Source organism: Littorina saxatilis, linkage group LG4 (assembly GCF_037325665.1).
Source record: "Littorina saxatilis isolate snail1 linkage group LG4, US_GU_Lsax_2.0, whole genome shotgun sequence".
In the NCBI taxonomy this organism is placed as follows: domain Eukaryota; kingdom Metazoa; phylum Mollusca; class Gastropoda; order Littorinimorpha; family Littorinidae; genus Littorina; species Littorina saxatilis.
Window position 1 is genome coordinate 66,198,872 of NC_090248.1, and position 21,670 is coordinate 66,220,541.

Here is a 21,670-nt window from a genome sequence, read left to right on the forward strand (position 1 = left end):
CTGTCTCCTTGTATGTTCTTGGGAACCTGTTTGTACCCATAAATATAGAATGGGAGGACAGCTACTCTTACATTTTGTTAACTTCCCAAACTGCCCAAAGCTTTGAGTAAATCAAGGAATACAAAAGTTATCAGGTTGATGTTTTGGACATGAAAATGGTTGTTGAACCATCAAGAATCATGAAAGACTGAGGTTTTAATGTGTGTACTGAGTTCCTTCTTGTTGAGAAAGACTGCATGTCAGTTGGACTTCTCCTAATGCACACCCTTCAGACATTCGCTCTTTCTGTCCATCAGGTTCTTCCACTGCTGACGCTGTACCAGTACTTCACAACCTTTGTGTGCCGTGACGTTCAGCGTTGCGTGGACGGCCGCATTCTCAAGGTGAGAGTGCTGACCGACCTTGGGCTTTTCTCCGAGGCCTTCACCGTTCTGCTTCGCTTGATTCACGGCGAGCGACTGCCGCACACGGGCGACAGCAGCTTCAGGCAGACGGAGTCACGCATCGGTAACCTGCGCTTCAACACCAGCCAGCCTATCAATGATGTCAATAACCTGAAGGTATGTTGTCATAGCGTTTTCGCTGCATGTTGATATTTCAGTGTAGGACAGTGTAACCCCCCTGTTAACACCTCCCAACATCTGTGAAAATCTTAACATTTGGGTAAATTTACAGAGGTTATGAACAGAAAGTCTGAGAAAACAGGGTCTTAACAGGGAGGGAGTCTTAAATTGGGGGGTCTTAAAAGGGGGGTTCCACTGTACAGTGTTACCTATGATGTGTGGCCCCTCCAATGAGAGGACACCTCCCATGAAAGGACACCTTCTGTTGTCCTTTTGTCTAAATATCTTGACCAAAATGTATCTGTCGTGACAGGCACCTGTGATGTAGGGACACTTTTGTCCCAAGGCGTCCTTTCATGGCAGGTACCACTGTGTTTTACTGTATTGCCTTTATGTTACATTGCCTCTCATCATTTTAGTTTTGCACCTTTTTTATTTTGTTTGTTAATGTTTTATCTCATCACAACCCCAGGTAAGTTTGTTTTTTATATTAGGACTATAGAAATTGTGGGAGAGAAAAGAAGAGTATGAAGATTTAGAAATACCTGTCAACTTGATTTGTAAGACGTGAAGTATTGTTTATATTAAAGAAAAGGTGTGCTTTCAGTTTGATAATTGAAGGATGAACAGTGCATTGTTCCATTCTTTCGCACAGGTCTTTATATACACAGTGGAGCAGAGTGTGGGTGTCGACCTTCATCCCTTTACTCCCATCTGAGAATTGAGATTCTTTGTGCTTTCATTTGAGGATAATTCTCGACTTACGCCTAATACCTTTACACATGTCTTGCAGATCCTGGAGAATATTCTGGACAAGCGCATGTCTTCCCACCTGGCCACACTGTTTGGGCCTCACCTGACCTGTCACCTGTCACTAGCACAGTCTCACCTGTTTGTGGCACTGGCAGAAACCATACCTGTGCTGCCAGCCATGGAGGATGTCATGTAAGTTTTCTCCAACGCTTTCAGTAGAGTCTTTGATCAAAACCCAAAAGGATTCCTGATGAGGGTTTTTTCCTGTATGATTCACCTTTATATAACGACCCCCTGACTATAACAACCACTTGTGGCTGGTCCCTTGGCTGGACCCTTGGGGGGTCCCTTGGCTGGTCCCTTGCGGGTCCCTTGGGGGGTCCCTTGGCGGGTCCCTTGGTGGGTCCCTTGGCAGGTCCCTCGGCTGGTCCCTCGGCTGGTCCCTTGGCTGGTCTCTTGGCTGGTCGCTTGGCTGGTCCCTTGGCTGGTCCCTTGGGTGGTCCCTTGGGTCCCTTGAGGGGTCCCTTGGCTGGTCCCTAGGCTGGTTCCTTGGCTGGTCCCTTGGGGAGTCCCTCGGCGGGTCCCTCGGCGGGTCCCTCGGGGGGTCCCTCGGCTGGTCCCTTGCCTGGTCCTTTGGCTGGTCGCTTGGCTGGTCCCTTGGCTGGTCGCTTGGCTGGTCCCTTGGCTGGTCCCTTGGCTGGTCCCTTGGCTGGTCCCTCGGCTGGTCCCTCGGCTGGTCCCTCAGCTGGTCCCTCGGCCGTTCCCTCGGCTGGTCTCTTGGGGGGTCCCTTGGCTGGTCCCTTGGGGGGTCCCTTGGGGGTCCCTTGGCGGGTCCCTTGGGGGGTCTCTTGGCTGGTCCCTTGGGGGGTCCCTTGGCTGGTCCCTTGGGGGGCCCCTTGGCTGGTCCCTTGGGGGGTCCCTTGGCTGGTCCCTTGGGGGGTCCCTTGGCTGGTCCCTTGGGGGGTCCCTTGGCTGGTCCCTTGGCGGGTCCCTTGGCGGGTCCCTTGGGGGGTCCCTTGGCTGGTCCCTTGGGGGTCGCTTGGCTGGTCCCTTGGGGGGTCCCTTGGCTGGTCTCTTGGCTGGTCCCTTGGGGGGTCCCTTGGCGGGTCCTTTGGCTGGTCATTACAGACAGGTTTGACTGTAATAGTTCACTGGACAAAATCCAAAAGCACCAGAAATAAAATAATCACATATTGTTTAAATTTGTTCCCTCTAAACATAAGCTGTATGTCTTGTTTGTTTTTGTGGCATTACTTAAACCTTATTATGCATAAATATTTTTCAGGGAATACGAAAAAAACCTTGCTGAGGAACTGTAATTATCTTTTGTTCAATGTGCATGTTTGAAAGCTTTGCTTGTGTTTGAAGGGATGGGGTAACCTTTTTCCTGCTGGGCTTAGCTTTTTGTTCTGTTTCATGACCCTTCGTTTTGTTGGTTTCTGTTTGCTATTGAAGGGCCGGGTTATCATTTTTGATGAGACTGACTTAGTTTTTTTGTTTGTTTGGATTAAAAGTGTTGATTTCTGCATATATTTGTGTCTTCGCAAATTCTTCTTGCACTGACTTGTATGTTTAGCTTTTGCAATAAATTTCCCAGGGTTTACACACTATGATTTTTGTTCTTTGCTCACTCTCAGGCTATTAGCAAGTTGGAATGGGATAGGAGTCATTCATGATGTACTTAAAAAATCTGTTCACCTCGCTAATAAGTTTATTGGGGCAGTAATTTATTTAGTGAATTTCTACTGACCATTTTATAAACAGTCCAGATGTGCTGTTTGTGCTGTGTAAGTTGTCTAAAAGCATGTATTAGTTCTACTTTCTTGATTCCTGGGTACACTATTCTTTTATTCACTGGAAAAAGGTGATTGCTAGAATCTGGAACGCTTCTCGGGATTGTATTTACATCCCTGCTGATGGACAATTGTTTTAACAAAATAGATGGACTATTTTAAGTTGAAGTGTATCTCTCCCCTCGGCTGAAACTGATGGCAGCTACTAGAATGCAAATACAAAGAGTCTGTCTTTACATTTCAAGTGCTAAATCTCCAGATCTCTGTCTTTAAATTTCAAGTGCTAAATCTTTAGATCTCTGTCTTTACATTTCAAGTGCTAAATCTTCAGATCTCTGTCTTTACATTTCAAGTGCTAAATCTTCAGATCTCTGTCTTTACATTTCAAGTGCTAAATCTTCAGATCTCTGTCTTTACATTTCAAGTGTTAAATCTTCAGATCTCTGTCTTTACATTTCAAGTGCTAAATCTTCAGATCTCTGTCTTTACATTTCAAGTGCTAAATCTTCAGATCTCTGTCTCTACATTTCAAGTGCTAAATCTTCAGATCTCTGTCTTTACATTTCAAGTGCTAAATCTTCAGATCTCTGTCTTTACATTTCAAGTGCTAAATCTTCAGATCTGTCTTTACATTTCAAGTGCTAAATCTTCAGATCCTTGTCTAAATTACATTTCAAATGCTAAATCTTCAGATCTCTGTCTTTACATTTCAAGTGCTAAATCTTCAGATCTCTGTCGAAAATACATTTCAAGTGTTAAATCTTCAGATCCTTGTCTAAATTACATTTCAAGTGCTAAATCTTCAGATCTCTGTCTTTACATTTCAAGTGCTAAATCTTCAGATCTCTGTCTCTACATTTCAAGTGCTAAATCTTCAGATCTCTGTCTTTACATTTCAAGTGCTAAATCTTCAGATCTTTTGTTGGCAGCTGTTTCTGCTTGCTCTTCTTAGTTCAAAATAAGTAAAATAACGAACTTGCAACAAGGAAAGACCTGTGACTTTACATGAGATCAGATCTTTTGTTGGCAGCTATTTCAAATCTCAGGAATTGCATGGCATCTTTTCAGATTCAACACTGACCAATCAGGAGCCAAAACGATCCCCACCATGTCACGTGGTGGCAAGGGTGGTTCACGTACCAAGGCAGCCACTGATGACAAAAAAGAGGGTAAGAGGCTGTTTCAACTCTTTGGGATACAATTTGGAAAGTCTCATACCGTGGATTCACCCATTTAAGACCTCTATAAATCTGAAAAAAACAGGTCTTAGAAAGGAGAGAGTCTTAAAACGGGGGTACATTTACAGAGGTTATGAACAGAACATCTGAGAATACAGGGTCTTAGAAAGGAGGGAGTCTTACAATGTAGGGGGTACATTTACAGAGGTTATGGACAGAACATCTGAGAATACAGGATATTAAAAGGGAGGGAGTCTTAAATTGGGGGGTCTTAAAAGGGGGGTTCCACTGTATCTGTGACTGGAAGCTGCTAAGATTTTGTTTTCTCCAGTAATACATTGTGTGAATGCACATCTTCTGCCTTGTTGAAGGCAGTGTCTGTCAGACTGTCAATAAATTCTGATGTAAATCTGCAATATTGGTGTTCTTACAGAATTAACAGTGTAATTAAAATAATTATTCAGGTATATATATTTGTGACAGGGAGACTACCGTCGCCCCTTCACAGCAGACTCTGCAGTGTTGTTCGCCTTTGAAGTAGGCAACACCTGTGGATTGTAGAGTTCTGTTTGTGATGGGGTCTGGCGGCTTTTGTCTCTCTGTTTGTTCATGGATTCCTTTGCGAATGCATAACAGTTTTTATAGGGCTTAGAAATAAGCTCTAAAATTTTCAATCCTGTTTGATTGGACTTCGCCTCCAAAGGTGATTGTGGTGTTTCGGCACTCGGTTACATTTGGCGTCGTCGACAGGGATGGGGCTCGACATGATATGTTCAGGAATGGCATTATGGCCACTGAATTATTTTTCGTTCTGTTCCCATTCCACGAACCTGGGAGGGACCTAAGCTTGGCGGGTCCATGGTTCGGAACTTTGGGGACAAAGTTTATTCAAACGGGGGCGAGTGTGACAGGGAGACTACCGTCGCCCCTTCACAGCAGACTCTGCAGTGTTGTTCGCCTTTGAAGTAGGCAACACCTGTGGATTGTAGAGTTCTGTTTGTGATGGGGTCTGGCGGCTTTTGTCTCTCTGTATGTTCATGGATTCCTTTGCGAATGCATAACAGTTTTTATAGGGCTTAGAAATAAGCTCTAAAATTCTCAATCCTGTTTGATTGGACTTCGCCTCCAAAGGTGATTGTGGTGTTTCGGCACTCGGTTATATATAGGCCGGGTTATGTTTCTTACCAGAGACAATGGTTTTTTTGGTAGACAGCCATTAAAAATGTCTTCATGCTAAAAGTAAAAGACGTGTATTAGGGATTCCATTATATTGTCTGAATTCCTGTTACATTTACTAACCAGAAAATAAAATAATAAAGAGAATATTCTGGTCAATTCTAACAATATATGTAGCTCAATCAGAATGCCACTGTCAGTTGCTGTATTGTGACATCACATTTTTAAACACTGAGGCTTAATTTTGGCATTTGACATTTTCATTGAGAGATATATTGGCCACTAGAGGAATACCCGGCTTCGCCGGGGTGAATCGCGAGACAGAGACAGACAGCGTGGCGGTTCACCACAATCACCTTTGAAGGCGAAGTCCTGTCAAACGGGATTGAGAATTTTAGAGCTTATTTCTTAGCCCTATATTATCTGCTGTGGCTTCTCAAATGCCAGAACATACAGACAGACAAAAGCCGCTAGACCACATCACAAACAGAACTCTACAATACACAGGTTTTTGCCCACACACACACACACAAACACACACACACACACAGAGAAGCCGTATATATATATGCATATCTGTATCTATAAATATATAGAGATAGGTGAGAGTGTATTTTTCGCGTGGCTATAAATTGATTCGACCTTTTCACTTTGACAGTAAGAACAACTTACGGGTGCAAGGGAAGCGTTGTGGACAGCGCAGTGGACAGCGCAGTGACATTCTAAAAATAGTAATAGTAACTTACAAACGGGAAAGCCACACGAAGGAAGGGAGATAAACGCCAAACACTGGAGAAGATAAGGAAGAGTTACTTATAATGGTGAAATGAACACAAAAACCAAAATCAGTTCAGCGCTGCGCGCTGATAGCACGTGTTGAAATATCTCATCGATGATATTGTGTCCGGGGTGTAGCTGAATACGGTGTCCAAATTTGAAAAAGATCCAGCGAGAACTTTGGCGTTGTGATGTGGTGTAGCGGCTTTGGTGTGTCGGTATGGGGGCCCGGGTAGCTGAGGTGGAACCAAAATCGGTTCAGCGCTGCGCGCTGAGAGCACATGTTGAAATATCTCATCGATGAGGTTGTGTCCGGGGTCTCTCTGAATAAGCCCACCAAATTTGAAGCAGATCCATCGAGAACTTTGGCCGTGCATCGCGAAGACACAGATACACAGACACACACACAGATACACAGACACACACACAGATACACAGACAGACACAAGTCGTATATATATATAGATGGTAGATGATGACGACAGTAAGTTCACAGTAAACCAACATTCTTCTTTCTATACTCGTTTGGGATTTTCTGCTATTTAATTTGATGTTTGTTAGTTTTTAAAGTTTTTCAACAAAGCTTTACAATTGTTATTTAACGTTTATTTCACAAGTAATGTTACCCATTTTGCATGAATATTTTGGCATGTTTAGAAACTTTTAATGTTTAGGCAGGTTTTTTGTGTGGTTACAAATTCCGGTGTTGTTTTGCTGTTCATACTTTACTGCCTGTTTTAACAGCTGATGTAGACAGTAAAATTAGTGCATGTAACACACAGAGATAGACTCACAAGCAAACGGACAAGCCAGAGAACAAGCAAGCGAACAAGCAAACAAAATCAACAAACAAACATTGAATAGCGCACTGACCTGTTTTTCTCTTGTTTGCTGTACTTAATATTCCAGGAAACAGTGGAAGCATAAATAAAAGCCAAATAAAAGCAGATGGCATCTTATTTGTAATGTGTCCATAAGGCAACTTAAAGCCACCAGCTGCTGTTTTTAGGAGCAAGTTGGTACCTAAAATGTAAGAACCCGCCGATGAAACGACACCACCCAATAAAGAACATCTTCTGTGGACCCTTTGTTCATCATCTTGACAAAAATATACTCGTCATAGCAGGCCACCTGAAATGTAGGGATGGTTTTATCTGGTCTCAAGGGTGTCCTTTTATCGCAGGTACCAATGTATCTTAGTGTGACAGGGTGACGCAGTAGTCCCCCTTGTCACAGGCAGTTACTCTGCATTGACGGAGTTGTCTTCCTGCCAGAGTGGGAGCAATTTATAAGTAGCTCGACATTTTTGGTACGTCGGAAGACGTCACACCCATGCAATGTAGAGTGGCTGTCAGTGATGGCCGGGGTCTGACTACAGATATGTCATCTTGTACGCTCTTGGGAACCTTTGCGTACCCATGGCAGTTTTTGCAGGGCTATTCAGTTTGCTCTAAAATTCCCAACCCTGTTTGACTTGCTTTGCCTCTAAAGGTGATTGTTGTTCTTCATGCACTCGGTTACATTAGGACACAAGAAAATGAAATTATCCTTTTGTACTTTGTTTGTTGAATTCAGCTGAGGATGATGACATCAGTGTGGCTGCCACGCCACGATTCTCGGACAGCAATCGGCTACCGACCCTGGAGCTGATCAAAGGAACACTGCTGATCATTGCTGACCAAATGGTCACCACCATCTCTGAGGTCATCTGTGACAACGCGTCTCACGACAGGGCTGGTCAGTGCTACAGTTGAACGTTCTTGATTCTGGGCAGTTGTTTCAAATGCTGTGATTGTGGACAGTTGTTTCAAATGCTCTGATTGTGGACAGTTGTTTCAAATGCTGTGATTGTGGGCAGTTGTTTCAAATGCTCTGATTGTGGACAGTTGTTTCAAATGCTCTGATTGTGGACAGTTGTTTCAAATGCTGTGATTGTGGACAGTTGTTTCAAATGCTGTGATTGTGGACAGTTGTTTCAAATGCTGTGATTGTGGACAGTTGTTTCAAATGCTCTGATTGTGGACAGTTGTTTCAAATGCTGTGATTGTGGACAGTTGTTTCAAATGCTGTGATTGTGGACAGTTGTTTCAAATGCTGTGATTGTGGACAGTTCTTTCAAATGCTCTGATTGTGGACAGTTGTTTCAAATGCTCTGATTGTGGACAGTTCTTTCAAATGCTGTGATTGTGGACAGTTGTTTCAAATGCTGTGATTGTGGGCAGTTCTTTCAAATGCTGTGATTGTGGACAGTTGTTTCAAATGCTGTGATTGTGGACAGTTGTTTCAAATGCTGTGATTGTGGACAGTTGTTTCAAATGCTGTGATTGTGGGCAGTTGTTTCAAATGCTGTGATTGTGGACAGTTGTTTCAAATGCTCTGATTGTGGACAGTTGTTTCAAATGCTCTGATTGTGGGCAGTTCTTCCAATGCTGTGATTGTGGACAGTTGTTTCAAATGCTCTGATTGTGGACAGTTGTTTCAAATGCTGTGATTGTGGGCAGTTGTTTCAAATGCTGTGATTGTGGGCAGTTGTTTCAAATGCTCTGATTGTGGACAGTTGTTTCAAATGCTGTGATTGTGGACAGTTGTTTCAAATGCTGTGATTGTGGGCAGTTCTTTCAAATGCTGTGATTGTGGACAGTTGTTTCAAATGCTCTGATTGTGGACAGTTGTTTCAAATGCTCTGATTGTGGGCAGTTCTTTCAAATGCTGTGATTGTGGACAGTTGTTTCAAATGCTGTGATTGTGGACAGTCGTTTCAAATGCTGTGATTATGGACAGTTGTTTCAAATGCTGTGATTGTGGGCAGTTGTTTCAAATGCTGTGATTGTGGACAGTTGTTTCAAATGCTCTGATTGTGGGCAGTTGTTTCAATTGCTTTGATTGTGGACAGTTCTTTCAAATGCTCTGATTGTGGACAGTTGTTTCAAATGCTCTGATTGTGGGCAGTTCTTCCAATGCTGTGATTGTGGACAGTTGTTTCAAATGCTCTGATTGTGGACAGTGGTTTCAAATGCTCTGATTGTGGGCAGTTGTTTCAAATGCTGTGATTGTGGGCAGTTGTTTCAAATGCTCTGATTGTGGACAGTTCTTTCAAATGCTGTGATTGTGGACAGTTGTTTCAAATGCTCTGATTGTGGACAGTTGTTTCAAATGCTGTGATTGTGGACAGTTGTTTCAAATGCTGTGATTGTGGGCAGTTGTTTCAAATGCTCTGATTGTGGGCAGTTCTTTCAAATGCTGTGATTGTGGACAGTTGTTTCAAATGCTCTGATTGTGGACAGTTGTTTCAAATGCTGTAATTGTGGACAGTTGTTTCAAATGCTGTGATTGTGGGCAGTTGTTTCAAATGCTGTGATTGTGTGCAGTTGTTTCATATGCTGTGATTGTGGACAGTTGTTTCAAATGCTGTGATTGTGGACAGTTGTTTCAAATGCTGTGATTGTGGGCAGTTGTTTCAAATGCTCTGATTGTGGGCAGTTGTTTCAAATGCTGTGATTGTGGACAGTCGTTTCAAATGCTGTGATTGTGGACAGTTCTTTCAAATGCTGTGATTGTGGACAGTTGTTTCAAATGCTCTGATTGTGGGCAGTTGTTTCAAATGCTGTGATTGTGGACAGTTGTTTCAAATGCTGTGATTGTGGGCAGTTGTTTCAAATGCTCTGATTGTGGGCAGTTGTTTCAAATGCTGTGATTGTGGACAGTTGTTTCAAATGCTGTGATTGTGGACAGTTGTTTCAAATGCTGTGATTGTGGGCAGTTGTTTCAAATGCTGTGATTGTGGACAGTTGTTTCAAATGCTGTGATTGTGGGCAGTTGTTTCAAATGCTGTGATTGTGGACAGTTGTTTCAAATGCTGTGATTGTGGACAGTTGTTTCAAATGCTCTGATTGTGGGCAGTTGTTTCAAATGCTGTGATTGTGGGCAGTTGTTTCAAATGCTCTGATTGGGGACAGTTGTTTCAAATGCTGTGATTGTGGACAGTTGTTTCAAATGCTGTGATTGTGGACAGTTGTTTCAAATGCTGTGATTGTGGACAGTTGTTTCAAATGCTGTGATTGTGGACAGTTGTTTCAAATGCTGTGATTGTGGACAGTTGTTTCAAATGCTGTGATTGTGGACAGTTGTTTCAAATGCTGTGATTATGGACAGTTGTTTCAAATGCTGTGATTGTGGACAGTTGTTTCAAATGCTGTGATTGTGGACAGTTGTTTCAAATGCTGTGATTGTGGACAGTTGTTTCAAATGCTCTGATTGTGGGCAGTTGTTTCAAATGCTGTGATTGTGGACAGTTGTTTCAAATGCTCTGATTGTGGACAGTTGTTTCAAATGCTCTGATTGTGGACAGTTGTTTCAAATGCTGTGATTGTGGGCAGTTCTTTCAAATGCTGTGATTGTGGACAGTTCTTTCAAATGCTGTGATTGTGGGCAGTTGTTTCAAATGCTCTGATTGTGGGCAGTTGTTTCAAATGCTGTGATTGTGGACAGTTGTTTCAAATGCTGTGATTGTGGACAGTTGTTTCAAATGCTGTGATTGTGGACAGTTGTTTCAAATGCTGTGATTGTGGGCAGTTGTTTCAAATGCTCTGATTGTGGACAGTTGTTTCAAATGCTCTGATTGTGGGCAGTTGTTTCAAATGCTGTGATTGTGGACAGTTGTTTCAAATGCTGTGATTGTGGACAGTTGTTTCAAATGCTCTGATTGTGGGCAGTTTTCTCCAGTCTGAAAACAAAGAGGAGATGGCACATACAAAATAAGCACAACAGGAAAGTATCTGTTAAATAAATATTTTTGGTAAACGCTTGTTATAACTGCACATAGAGCTATACTATTAGTAACTGATCATATAGCCCGGCAAAGTAATAACTGAAAAAGGGAAGGATAGGAAACATTTCAAAGTTTTGTTTTCTTCACAAAAAGGTCGAACTGAATTACACAGAGTCGAAAGGCCTTCTGTATGCTAATTCACTGTTTGTTCCTTGCAGGTCTGTCAGGCCTGGCGTCAGCAGAGCTAGAACTGGTGGTGTTGTGTCGTCTGGAGCAGGCGGCCATCGCTCAGCAGAAACACCATGCCCCCATGGCTGCACGCACCATCCTCTCCGCTCTCAAGCAGCTCCAGAACTCAGACATCTTCAGACCCAGGAAAGCGGCAGCGCCGCAGTCCAGGTATGTCAGCTCGTAAAGGCGGTCCTTCAGTAATTGAACTGGAAGGCTTATGTATTGAATGCTCCCATGAGTGCCTACATAATTAGTGCTGTTTTTAATTACTATTCCCAAATGGCTATATTACTAATTCGTGAAGACTTCGCAAAGTCTTTTTACCGAAAACTCAGTGCTAAAAGCTTTGTGTGGCCAGCTTTGCGTTTGTTTAAATTGACAACAAAAGAATGATGTAACAGAAACAAAGCTTGTCCGCAATTTACTTTTAATGAAAAAGTCTTTGATAGACATCGTATATTCTTCTTCTTCTTCTTTTTCGTTCATGGGCTGAAACTCTCACATTCACTCATGTTTTTGCATGAGTGGGTTTTTACCTGTTTGCAGACCTGTTTTTACCCTGCCATTCAGGCAGCCATACGCCGCTTTCGGGGGATATCATATATTCAACAGAATGATCGTAAGTCAGGCTTGTTGTTCGTGGCTCAGTGATCTGCTAAATATTCCTGTTAAGGTGTTTGTGTCTGGGAGCTAATGAGAAAATATTTGCTTTGTCGTATGACATACGTAGATGATGTTGGTGAATGCAGCACTGAATGTGCTGAATCGAGCATTCTTGTACAATTTCTTACGCCATCTTGTGAAGACAAACTAGGTTCATACTGAATTGACCATTTTTTTTCTACTTGAGCCCGAAGTCAACCTCTCTAAGACTTCGCAAAGTCTTTTTACCGAAAACTCAGTGCTAGAGCTCCGTGCAGCCAGCTTCGCAAAGTCTTTTTACCGAAAACTCAGTGCTAGAGCTCCGTGCAGCCAGCTTCGCGAAGTATACTTCTTATAGTTGACTTCGCCTAGTTAAGGACAGGCTTAACAGTATTAGCATAAAATGTACCATGTAGTCCCCCGAAACCGGTGTATGGCTGCCTGAATGGCGGGGTAAAAACGTCCATACACGTAAAAACCCACTCATGCAAAATCATGAGTGAACGTGGGAGTTTCAGCCCATGAACGAAGAAGTACCATGTAGAATGTGCGAGAGTGTCCTTGGGGCCTCTTTAGACAGGTCAATGGAGAGGTTAGTGTATGATATTACTCTGTGGAGACTGGTGATGGTTTGTAGGTGTGTGTTTGTGTGTGTTTAGGATCTAAAACCCTTGCAAGTACTTTGAAATATCTTTGAGTGAGATTTGATAGCTATGTGAAGAATGTAAAAAAAGAGGGCTTATGTATTGAATGCTCGCATACGTGCCCACATAATGAGGGCTTTTTTCATCACTATTCCCAAATGGCTATACATGTATTACTAACTGTTTTATTTCAGGAGAGATTGTGATGTCCTTGCAGGGGTGGCCAAATCTCAAAATTGTAACTCGCCAGCCGGGCGAGTAACTTCAAGAAAGTTACTAGCCTGGCAGAAATTTCCCTGGCCCGGTTGATACCACAGTTGATCTGCAGTGTTTATGTGGCTTTAAAACTCGATATTACAACCAAAAGGGTCGCATTTGACCAGAATTTTCATTGGCCAGCCAGGCGGTTTCTACTAGCCCGGCGGAATTTTTACTCGCCCCTGGCGACTGGGCAGACGATTTTGCCATCCCTGCCTTGAGATACGCACCTATCAAAGCTGTTTTATGCCCTAAAAGTTTTCCGTTGCATTTACTTGACAAAACATGCTTAGCAATTTGTGGAAGCATATTTAGCCTCCTTTACCATATCATATTGAAATTTGAAGACTTTAACCCCATGTAAACCCATGTATTTGTGTGCGGCTGATGCAAAGTTGTACCTATTATTTACAGGGAAGATGCTGCTATGTATGAGAGGTAAACTTTTCGCTTCATTTACCTTGCTTTTCTACTTGTCTTTTGCATGTTCAATTGAGACAGATCGAAAGTAAAATGCAGAATTAGTACTATGATTACATGAGTAGTATATTGTATGAAAAGAAAACCAAGGAATAAAAGATCCTACAAACCATTAATCTTAACTACAGGTGGCAGAATAATTGTAGAAACAAGAGAGGGGAGTACTACCAATAGGAATGAATGGTGATCAGCTTCCCAGGAGTTAAATGATTGCAATCTATTGTGAAATGTGCTAACTTGATTAGATATTTGATATTACAGAGAAAAATGTTTCTGAAGATTGTTCCCCTTGGAACTGATGGTATCAACACCTGCAGAGGTAAATGATGAGGTACACATCAAGAAATGTGAAAAAATTGAAATGCAAAAGTAGGAAAAAAAAAAAGTAAACAAGTCGAGTAAGGCGAAAATACAACATTTTGTCAAGCTCAGTCGAACTCTGTTAGGAAACGCTACCGTTGCTGAGCTTTGGTTCAGTTTTGTGTGTTGCATGTAGTTGACTTATTTGTACTTTGTGGGAAAGTACCGATATTATATTTTGTAAACACAATATTTATGCTTGGACGAGAATGCAGGTGAACTTTCTAGTCCTGTCAAAACAAGTTGTTTACCATGCTGTTTTAGTCGTGAGTTCGTGGCGTTCGTTCGGATTAAGTGTGTCGGCGCTTTTGATGTACGTCATAAGAGAATGTCGCTAGTTTAGTCCATGCACGGCTCGTATAATGTAGTTGTATCGTGTTCGGTCTGGAATATTCTCGAGATTGAGTATTTACTATATATGCCAGCGCGATTTGAATGTTAAAAAAGCTTCTATTTGAGTTCTGCTACGTTGTGCAGTTGTATGTATTGAATGCTGAATAAATCCTCGAACTCAATTTGACGAGTTGTTTTCTGTTGCTGCGAAGACGGGCGACGTAGAATAAAAGAACACAACTATACGACATTTGAGAACTTGTGGCAATCTCAAGTGTCGTGTAACAAACTCACAGAATGAAACTGAACGCATTGCATTTTTTCCGCAAGACCGTATCGTCTGTCCACCGCAAAGCCAAAGGCAGTGAAATTAACAATCCAGAAAAGCGCGGTAGCGGTTGCGCTGAGGAGGATAGCACGCTTTTCTATATCTCTATTCTTTTTAACTCTCTGAACGTGTTTTTAATCCAAACATATCATATCTATATGTTTTTGGAATCAGGAACGGACAAGGAATAAGATGAAATTGTTTTTAAATTGATTTCGGAAATTTAATTTTTAATCATAATTTTAATTTTTGACTCACATGCGAAGCAAAAGTGAGTCTATGTACTCACCCGAGTCGTCCGTCCGTCCGTCCGTCCGTCCGTCCGTCCGGACTTCTTGTTTTAATTTTCAGAGCTTGTTTTTAATCCGAATATAATATACTTATATGTTTTTGGAATCAGAAAATGATAAAGAATACGATAAACGTAATTTTGGATCGATTTATAAAAAAATAATTTTAATTACAATTTTCAGATTTTTAATGACCAAAGTCATTAACTAATTTTTAAGCCTCCAAGCTGAAATGCAATACCAAAGTCCGGCCTTCGTCAAAGATTGCTTGGCCAAAATTTCAATCAATTTGATTGAAAAATGAGGGTGTGACAGTGCCGCCTCAACTTTTACAAAATGCCGGATATGACGTTGTCAAAGACATTTATGGAAAAAATGAAAAAAACGTCTGGGGATATCATACCCAGGAACTCTCATGAAAAATTTCATAAAGATTGGTCCAGTAGTTTACTCTGAATCGCTCTACACACACAGACACACACACACACACAGACACACAGAGACACACAGAGACACACACACACACACATACACCACGACCCTCGTCTCGATTCCTCCCTCTATGTTAAAACATTTAGTCAAAACTTGACTCTGTGTAAGTTGATACAAAGTAAACTACTGTTCTGGTTCCTTTTCTTTTTGAAATTGTTTTTGAATATTACTCTGTTGTATTTTTTGGGGAAAGGAATTGGTGCATGTGTGTGGGATTTGTACTGGAAACCAATTATCAAGATGTTGCTGATTTGTTTAGGTTTTTGTTCATGCACAGTTGTTATAACATGTTAATGCTTGCAACACCTGCATGTTTTTGTGTGTGCTTGAGTGGCTGGCTACCTGCGCTTGACACATCAGATGATATCTGAGAACTGACTTTTCTTTCCGTGATTCATTATTACCCCTTTCATAACTAACATAATAGGAAAATTGCATGAAAGGTAAAGTTTGGCTTTGGAGCTTCCTTCAGTGAAATGGGAGATATGTTTATGGTTCTAATAAGTAAGTAAGTGCTATTGCAGTTTTTATCTTTATTGAACTGTGGTTTTTTTTAAAGGTTCTAATGGAGTAAAAGTGATTTTGAAGAGTATGTCGTTTTTAAGGTTCTGGTCAGCTGTAGATTCTTGTAACTGACTTAATTAAGTTAATAACAGCGATTTAAAAGTTTTCACTGAATTTATGTCTTCTTTTAGGGTTTCTGTTCTTGCTCTAGCAATAACATGCCTAAAGTCTGTTATTCACTGAATTTGACCAAAAGATTGCATGCATGATTATAGCCCCAATTTTGTCACACAGGCATCTTTTTGACATTCAGTTTTCTTCTTCTTTTTCACATATTTTCTTTCTGTTGGATGTTAATTTTCAGAGACACACTAGCTGGTGTTGTGTGAATGTTACTGACCAATAGTATGTGTTGCTTGTAGCAATATTGTATAACACTTACAGTCTTGTTTGAGACTTAAATATTTTTGTGCACACTTTAGTGTTCATACTCTCTTATTTGAGTGTCCTGACAATTTTTTTCTTTTCAGTAATAAAAAATGCCCTGGCTACTTCAAACATGTTCTGGAGAATCTAACTTTTTCAACTTTTTTGTTTTGTGTTTGTGTACTGATCCAACTCTTAAAAAGCTGGGTAAAGCAATATAAACACATTCAGTCAATCTGTTGGCCTATAAACACTAAAACGGAACTGAACAGTTTTCACCAAGACTGAGTCCTGGCTGACAGAATATGTCTACCGAGAGAGCGCTGTCTCCGAGTACATGTATCATGTAAACAGTGAATCTAATTTTGCATAAAATAAATATTGACTGAATGTAAAAAAAAAAATATAAAAAAAAGCACAGGGCCTGACAATTTGTGGTTGTTTACATGTGTGTTACTGCACTGGTTTGTGAAACTTTGTTGTTTCCCAGTGTTGTCTGTGTGTCAGTCAATGGGAAAAGGTCATCCTCTGGCCTAGCTCAACCCACAGACCCTTTACTCCCTCTGCATGGACCGTCTGTCTTTCTGTTTGTTAGAAATGTCCAGGTTTCATAACACAGCCTGGATTATTTTCTTTTTTACACTGTGAAACTTTCATCTCACACCTTGTAGAAGGCTTTGTGTTGTCTAGATTTAAAATTTTCTTAGATTAAATCACTGTGAAATCTATTGAATTCACCTTAATTCTGTATTGTTTTCCAAGATACTTTTTCATCAGAATGTAGAAAAACTTACAGCAATTAAAGGGTTCCACTGACATAGCAACAGAAACTTTGTGGAAACCTTACCAATTCTCTTCTCTCTCAGGCCGTCCTCGATGAAGGGGAACAAGACGGGTCGCAAGGGGGCGGAGGTCAGGCTGGTGGACGTGGAGAGCAACCAGTTCCAGTTCCAGAACTTCCAGAGTCGCGCCCGCCTCGATCCGCGTCTGTGGCTCACCTGTCGTATGGCCCTCGTCAAGACGCTCAACATGGAGATACGAGGCATGGGGGAGGTCAAAGGTAAGTTGAAACACCCAGTGCACGAAACACGCAAATTACCTTTGGAGGCAAAGCCAGTGAAATAGGGAGCGGGTTTAGGCTAATTTGATAGCCCTTCAAAAATCTGTTCCTGCAAACTTTTGAGTTCTCAAAGCAGATTTTACAGGACTATTAAATTCACCCAAACTCGCTGCTGTTTGACTGGCTTTGCCTCCAAAGGTAATGAAAGTCATGTGAGTGCCTGACTGAGACGTACACACCTTATTTATCTCTCTTCTCTCTCTTTGCCACAGGGACAGACAAGAAGGTGCTGACGGAGCTAGCGGAGTGCAGACAGTATTGTATGGAAGGACTAAAGGTGGCAGAGGCATGTGGAGATGTAGACCTTTACACCTTATTTATCTCTCCTTCTCTCTCTCTCTCTCTACCACAGGAGCAGACAACAAGGTGTTGACAGAGCTAGCGGAGTGCCGACAGTACTGCTTTGAGGGACTGAAAGAGGCAGAGGCATGTGGAGATGTAGACGTTTACACCTTATTTATCTCTCTTCTCTCTCTCTCTACCACAGGAGCAGACAACAAGGTGTTGACAGAGCTAGCGGAGTGCCGACAGTACTGCGTGGAAGGACTGAAGGAAGCGGAGGCGTGCGGTGACGTGGAGTTGCAGGCCGAGTTCCTGGTCCAGGGGGCGCTGCTGAACATCATGGAGGGTCGCAGTCTGGAGCAGACTGTTACTATACTGGAAGTAAGTGTGTGGATTGGGAGGGGGTGTGAAGGGGGGGGGGGGGTTGGGTTGTAGGTGGTTGGGCGTGTGTTGATGTGAGTGTTAAATATTATTTGCAGAGTGTGTGTGTGTGTGTGTGTTACTCTGTGTGTGTGTATTTGGGTGTGTTTGTGTGCTTGAGAGTGAGAGAGACAAGTCGAATGAGACAACAATATACTCCCTGGTCTGTTATAGCCCCCTAGAAGAAAAGTGTATGTTTACGTCTGTATTATTCACATATGTGTCACTCATCGTACAATGCCAAACACATGTACACAAATTTCCAGTCATAAATAAATGTTGTGGTTCAATAAAAGCTTTTATAATAGCACGGGACAATTGTTATTTTGGCCAAGAGGGGGGACAGGATAATTGAGAACCAATTAGAGACACAGTTGTCTGATAAGGAAGAGCCAATTAGATTTCCAGTTCAGGTCACATGTAATTAACTAAGCGTCACTTGCTAGTCAACGCTTGATCGGGAAGCACCAAATTTTCTGTCAGCTCAAATATTACGGACAATCTTTTCCCAGGATGCAGTGTGTCTGCTGCGCAGCATCAGCTGTCTGTCGATGCCGGCAGAAGAGCTGCTGGCCACCTGCATCATCCTGCGCACTGACCTAGAGGCCACCAAGCCCAACGAGGTTCCCACGGACAGCCCCACGCAGCGTACACTGCAGGCCTACCTACAGGCCCAGGACATCATCCTTGGTCAGGTGGGGTTTCTAGTCATTTGGTTCTTTATTTTTTTAGGGGGGGCCCGGTAGCTCAGTTTGAGGGGGGGCCCTGTAGCTCAGTGTGAGGGGGGGGCCGGTAGCTCAGTTTGAGGGGGGGCCCGGTAGCTCAGTTTGAGGGGGGGCCCTGTAGCTCAGTTTGAGGGGGGGCCCGGTAGCTCAGTGTGAGGGGGGGCCCGGTAGCTCAGTTTGAGGGGGGGCCCGGTAGCTCAGTTTGAGGGGGGGCCTGGTAGCTCAGTTTGAGGGGGGGCCCGGTAGCTCAGTTTGAGGGGGGGACGGTAGTTCAGTTTGAGGGGGGGCCCGGTAGCTCAGTTTGAGGGGGGGACGGTAGCTCAGTTTGAGGGGGGGCCCGGTAGCTCAGTTTGAGGGGGGGCCCGGTAGCTCGGTTTGAGGGGGGCCCGGTAGCTCAGTTTGTAGAGCACTGGACTTGTGATCTGCGGGTCACGGGTTCGAATCTGGGCTGGGCCGGACAGGAGTCAACTTTATGTGCAGACTCAGAGACAGTATCCAAGTTCCACCCCCATGTCACCACTGTGGCTTGTGAAAGACCCCGGTCATTCTGCCATAAGTGCAGGTGGCTGATTACACCTAAACACGCACACACCTGGGTAGCGCCACTCTTGTTGCCGCTAGCTTTTCACATAATTAAAAATAGTTTGTAAATGGAATATCCTCTTAACATTAGAAGGAAACAAGTCGCGTAAGGCGAAAATACAACATTTAGTCAAGTAGCTGTCGAACTCACAGAATGAAACTGAACGCAATGCAACGCAGCAAGACCGTATACTCGTAGCATCGTCAGTCCACCGCGCACGGCAAAGGCAGTGAAATTGACAAGAAGAGCGGGGTAGTAGTTGCGCTGAGAAGGATAGCACGCTTTTCTGTACCTCTCTTCGTTTTAACTTTCTGAGCGTGTTTTTAATCCAAACATATCATATCTATATGTTTTTGGAATCAGGAACCGACAAGGAATAAGATGAAAGTGTTTTTAAATTGATTTGGACAATTTAATTTTGATAATAATTTTTATATATTTAATTTTCAGAGCTTGTTTTTAATCCGAATATAACATATTTATATGTTTTTGGAATCAGCAAATGATGGAGAATAAGATGAACGTAAATTTGGATCGTTTTATAAATTTTTATTTTTTTTTTACAATTTTCAGATTTTTAATGACCAAAGTCATTAACTAATTTTTAAGCCATCAAGCTGAAATGCAATACCGAAGTCCGGGCTTCGTCGAAGACTACTTGACCAAAATTTCAACCAATTTGGTTGAAAAATGAGAGCGTGACAGTGCCGCCTCAACTTTCACGAAAAGCCGGATATGACGTCATCAAAGACATTAATCAAAAAAATGAAAAAAATGTATGGGGATATCATACCCAGGAACTTTCATGTCAAATTTCATAAAGATCGGTCCAGTAGTTTGGTCTGAATCGCTCTACACACACGCACACACACACACACACACACACACACACACACATACACCACGACCCTCGTCTCGATTCCCCCTCGATGTTAAAACATTTAGTCATAACTTGACTAAATGTAAAAAGGAAATGACAAACAGCAGCGAAATCCTTGATGTGTGAAGTGGAGAGCAGTTAGTTGGTTGGGCTCTTGGTGTACATGCCCTGAGTTGTTGATGTGTGAAGTGGAGAGCAGTCAGTTGGTTGGGCTCTTGGTGTACATGCCCTGAGTTGTACTCAAACCCCACACCTCATGTGTAAGAGACGCCTGCTCTAAACGCTACACCAATGCAACCTCCCGCATTTATTTAACATAGATAAACAAAAATGCATGTTGCCAAACATTCTTGATGTTGGTATGTGTGCAGATGGAGGCCCTAGGCGAGCGCATAGAGCACCACCTGCCCAAAGGTCAGTTGCGACACCTGTCTGTACCGGTCAGCCCCATGGAGAACATCTACACCCTGCAGGTCTTGCGTCTGGCCCAGCTCAAACTGAGGATCGGACACGCCATATCTCGCAACCTGGCCAAGGACATCAGGAACGGGTAAGCTGGTTCGATTCTCTGTTGATCAGGTTGTTTGCAATGTAGTCGTAAACTGCGGAGGCTCTGCAGAAGAATGCTCTGCATCCCCAGAGCTGAAATCCGAGCGTAAAAGGCGATTGACAATCAGAATCAGAATCGTCTCAGTGATAGGTTAATGGTTTTTGTGCTGTATACAGGTGGGATTGTACTCTAATTTTGTTTCTAGAGAAAGACCTGTCTTAGGACTGTCTCATAGAACACTGACTGTCTTGATCTGCATCAAATGTCATATTTTGGTACATATGGAAATATCAATCTTTTGACGTTAGTATACCTCGCATGCTGGTGGGACAAGTCTCGTTTAAATTAGCATTAGTCAAAATCACATTTTTGAGGATGAAAGTTGCTTGTTAATTTCAATGCTTGTTATTCTCTCAGGTGCCAGGAGATTGGTTCCGTATAACTCTCGCTTACTCCATTGTACATGTTATATGCATTTAAAGTGCTTACTTCCCTTTGGTTATAAGCATTAGTCCAATTAACTGTTTTTGTTCAGATTGTAAAAAAAAAAAAAGCCAACAGGATCTGTGTTTGTTCAGTACGGTATAGTCTATTGTTTACACTCATGAGTTGATGGTGTTTGTGTGTTGAGGCAAGTGGAGGAGGGGCCCCAGGTGCAGTGGGGGGAGTGTCTGGGCGTGCTGAGTACAGCGCTAGAGATCATGCAGGTCAGCATGCGACGTGAGGCCAGCACCGAGGTCGAGATACTGCTCTGCATGGGTCAGTGTAACGTGTGTGTGTGTGTGTGTGTGTGTGTGTGTGTGTGAGTGTGTGTGTGTGTGTGGTTATGGGTGTGGGTGGTGTGTGTGTTATGCTTACCCAGCCTGCTACTTAGTCCTCTCAATCTGATACTGTTACCCATGGCAGAATTCAAGAAACTTTCTGTTAAAAATTCCCTTGCGACTTTTGTTCTTTTACATTACAATCCTTTAGTCTGAACCGATTTTCTCAACACGTTTGCCCCATGAAGAGCTGGCGGTATGTTCTGTCATATGCCAAGGTGCTTCCTTCATACAACCAGGGACTAGAAACAGAGAATGAGCAAGGTGTAAGATGTAACATTCTATGGGTGACT

At 42.6% G+C, this 21,670-nt stretch overlaps 1 protein-coding gene across 1 annotated transcript in view; it reads left to right on the forward strand.

Moving 5' to 3' along the window:
* Positions 1–21,670, forward strand: part of LOC138965395 (cilia- and flagella-associated protein 54-like) — a 103,974-nt gene that overhangs the window by 69,828 nt on the left and 12,476 nt on the right. Inside the window, exons 50-61 of the mRNA XM_070337533.1 lie at positions 297–560; positions 1,357–1,508; positions 2,602–2,631; positions 4,178–4,278; positions 7,816–7,977; positions 11,227–11,407; positions 13,198–13,221; positions 16,863–17,056; positions 17,604–17,779; positions 18,331–18,513; positions 20,378–20,556; positions 21,188–21,315. Of these exons, the coding sequence (XP_070193634.1) occupies positions 297–560; positions 1,357–1,508; positions 2,602–2,631; positions 4,178–4,278; positions 7,816–7,977; positions 11,227–11,407; positions 13,198–13,221; positions 16,863–17,056; positions 17,604–17,779; positions 18,331–18,513; positions 20,378–20,556; positions 21,188–21,315 (1,774 nt within the window). The remainder of the gene's footprint in view (positions 1–296; positions 561–1,356; positions 1,509–2,601; positions 2,632–4,177; positions 4,279–7,815; positions 7,978–11,226; positions 11,408–13,197; positions 13,222–16,862; positions 17,057–17,603; positions 17,780–18,330; positions 18,514–20,377; positions 20,557–21,187; positions 21,316–21,670) is intronic.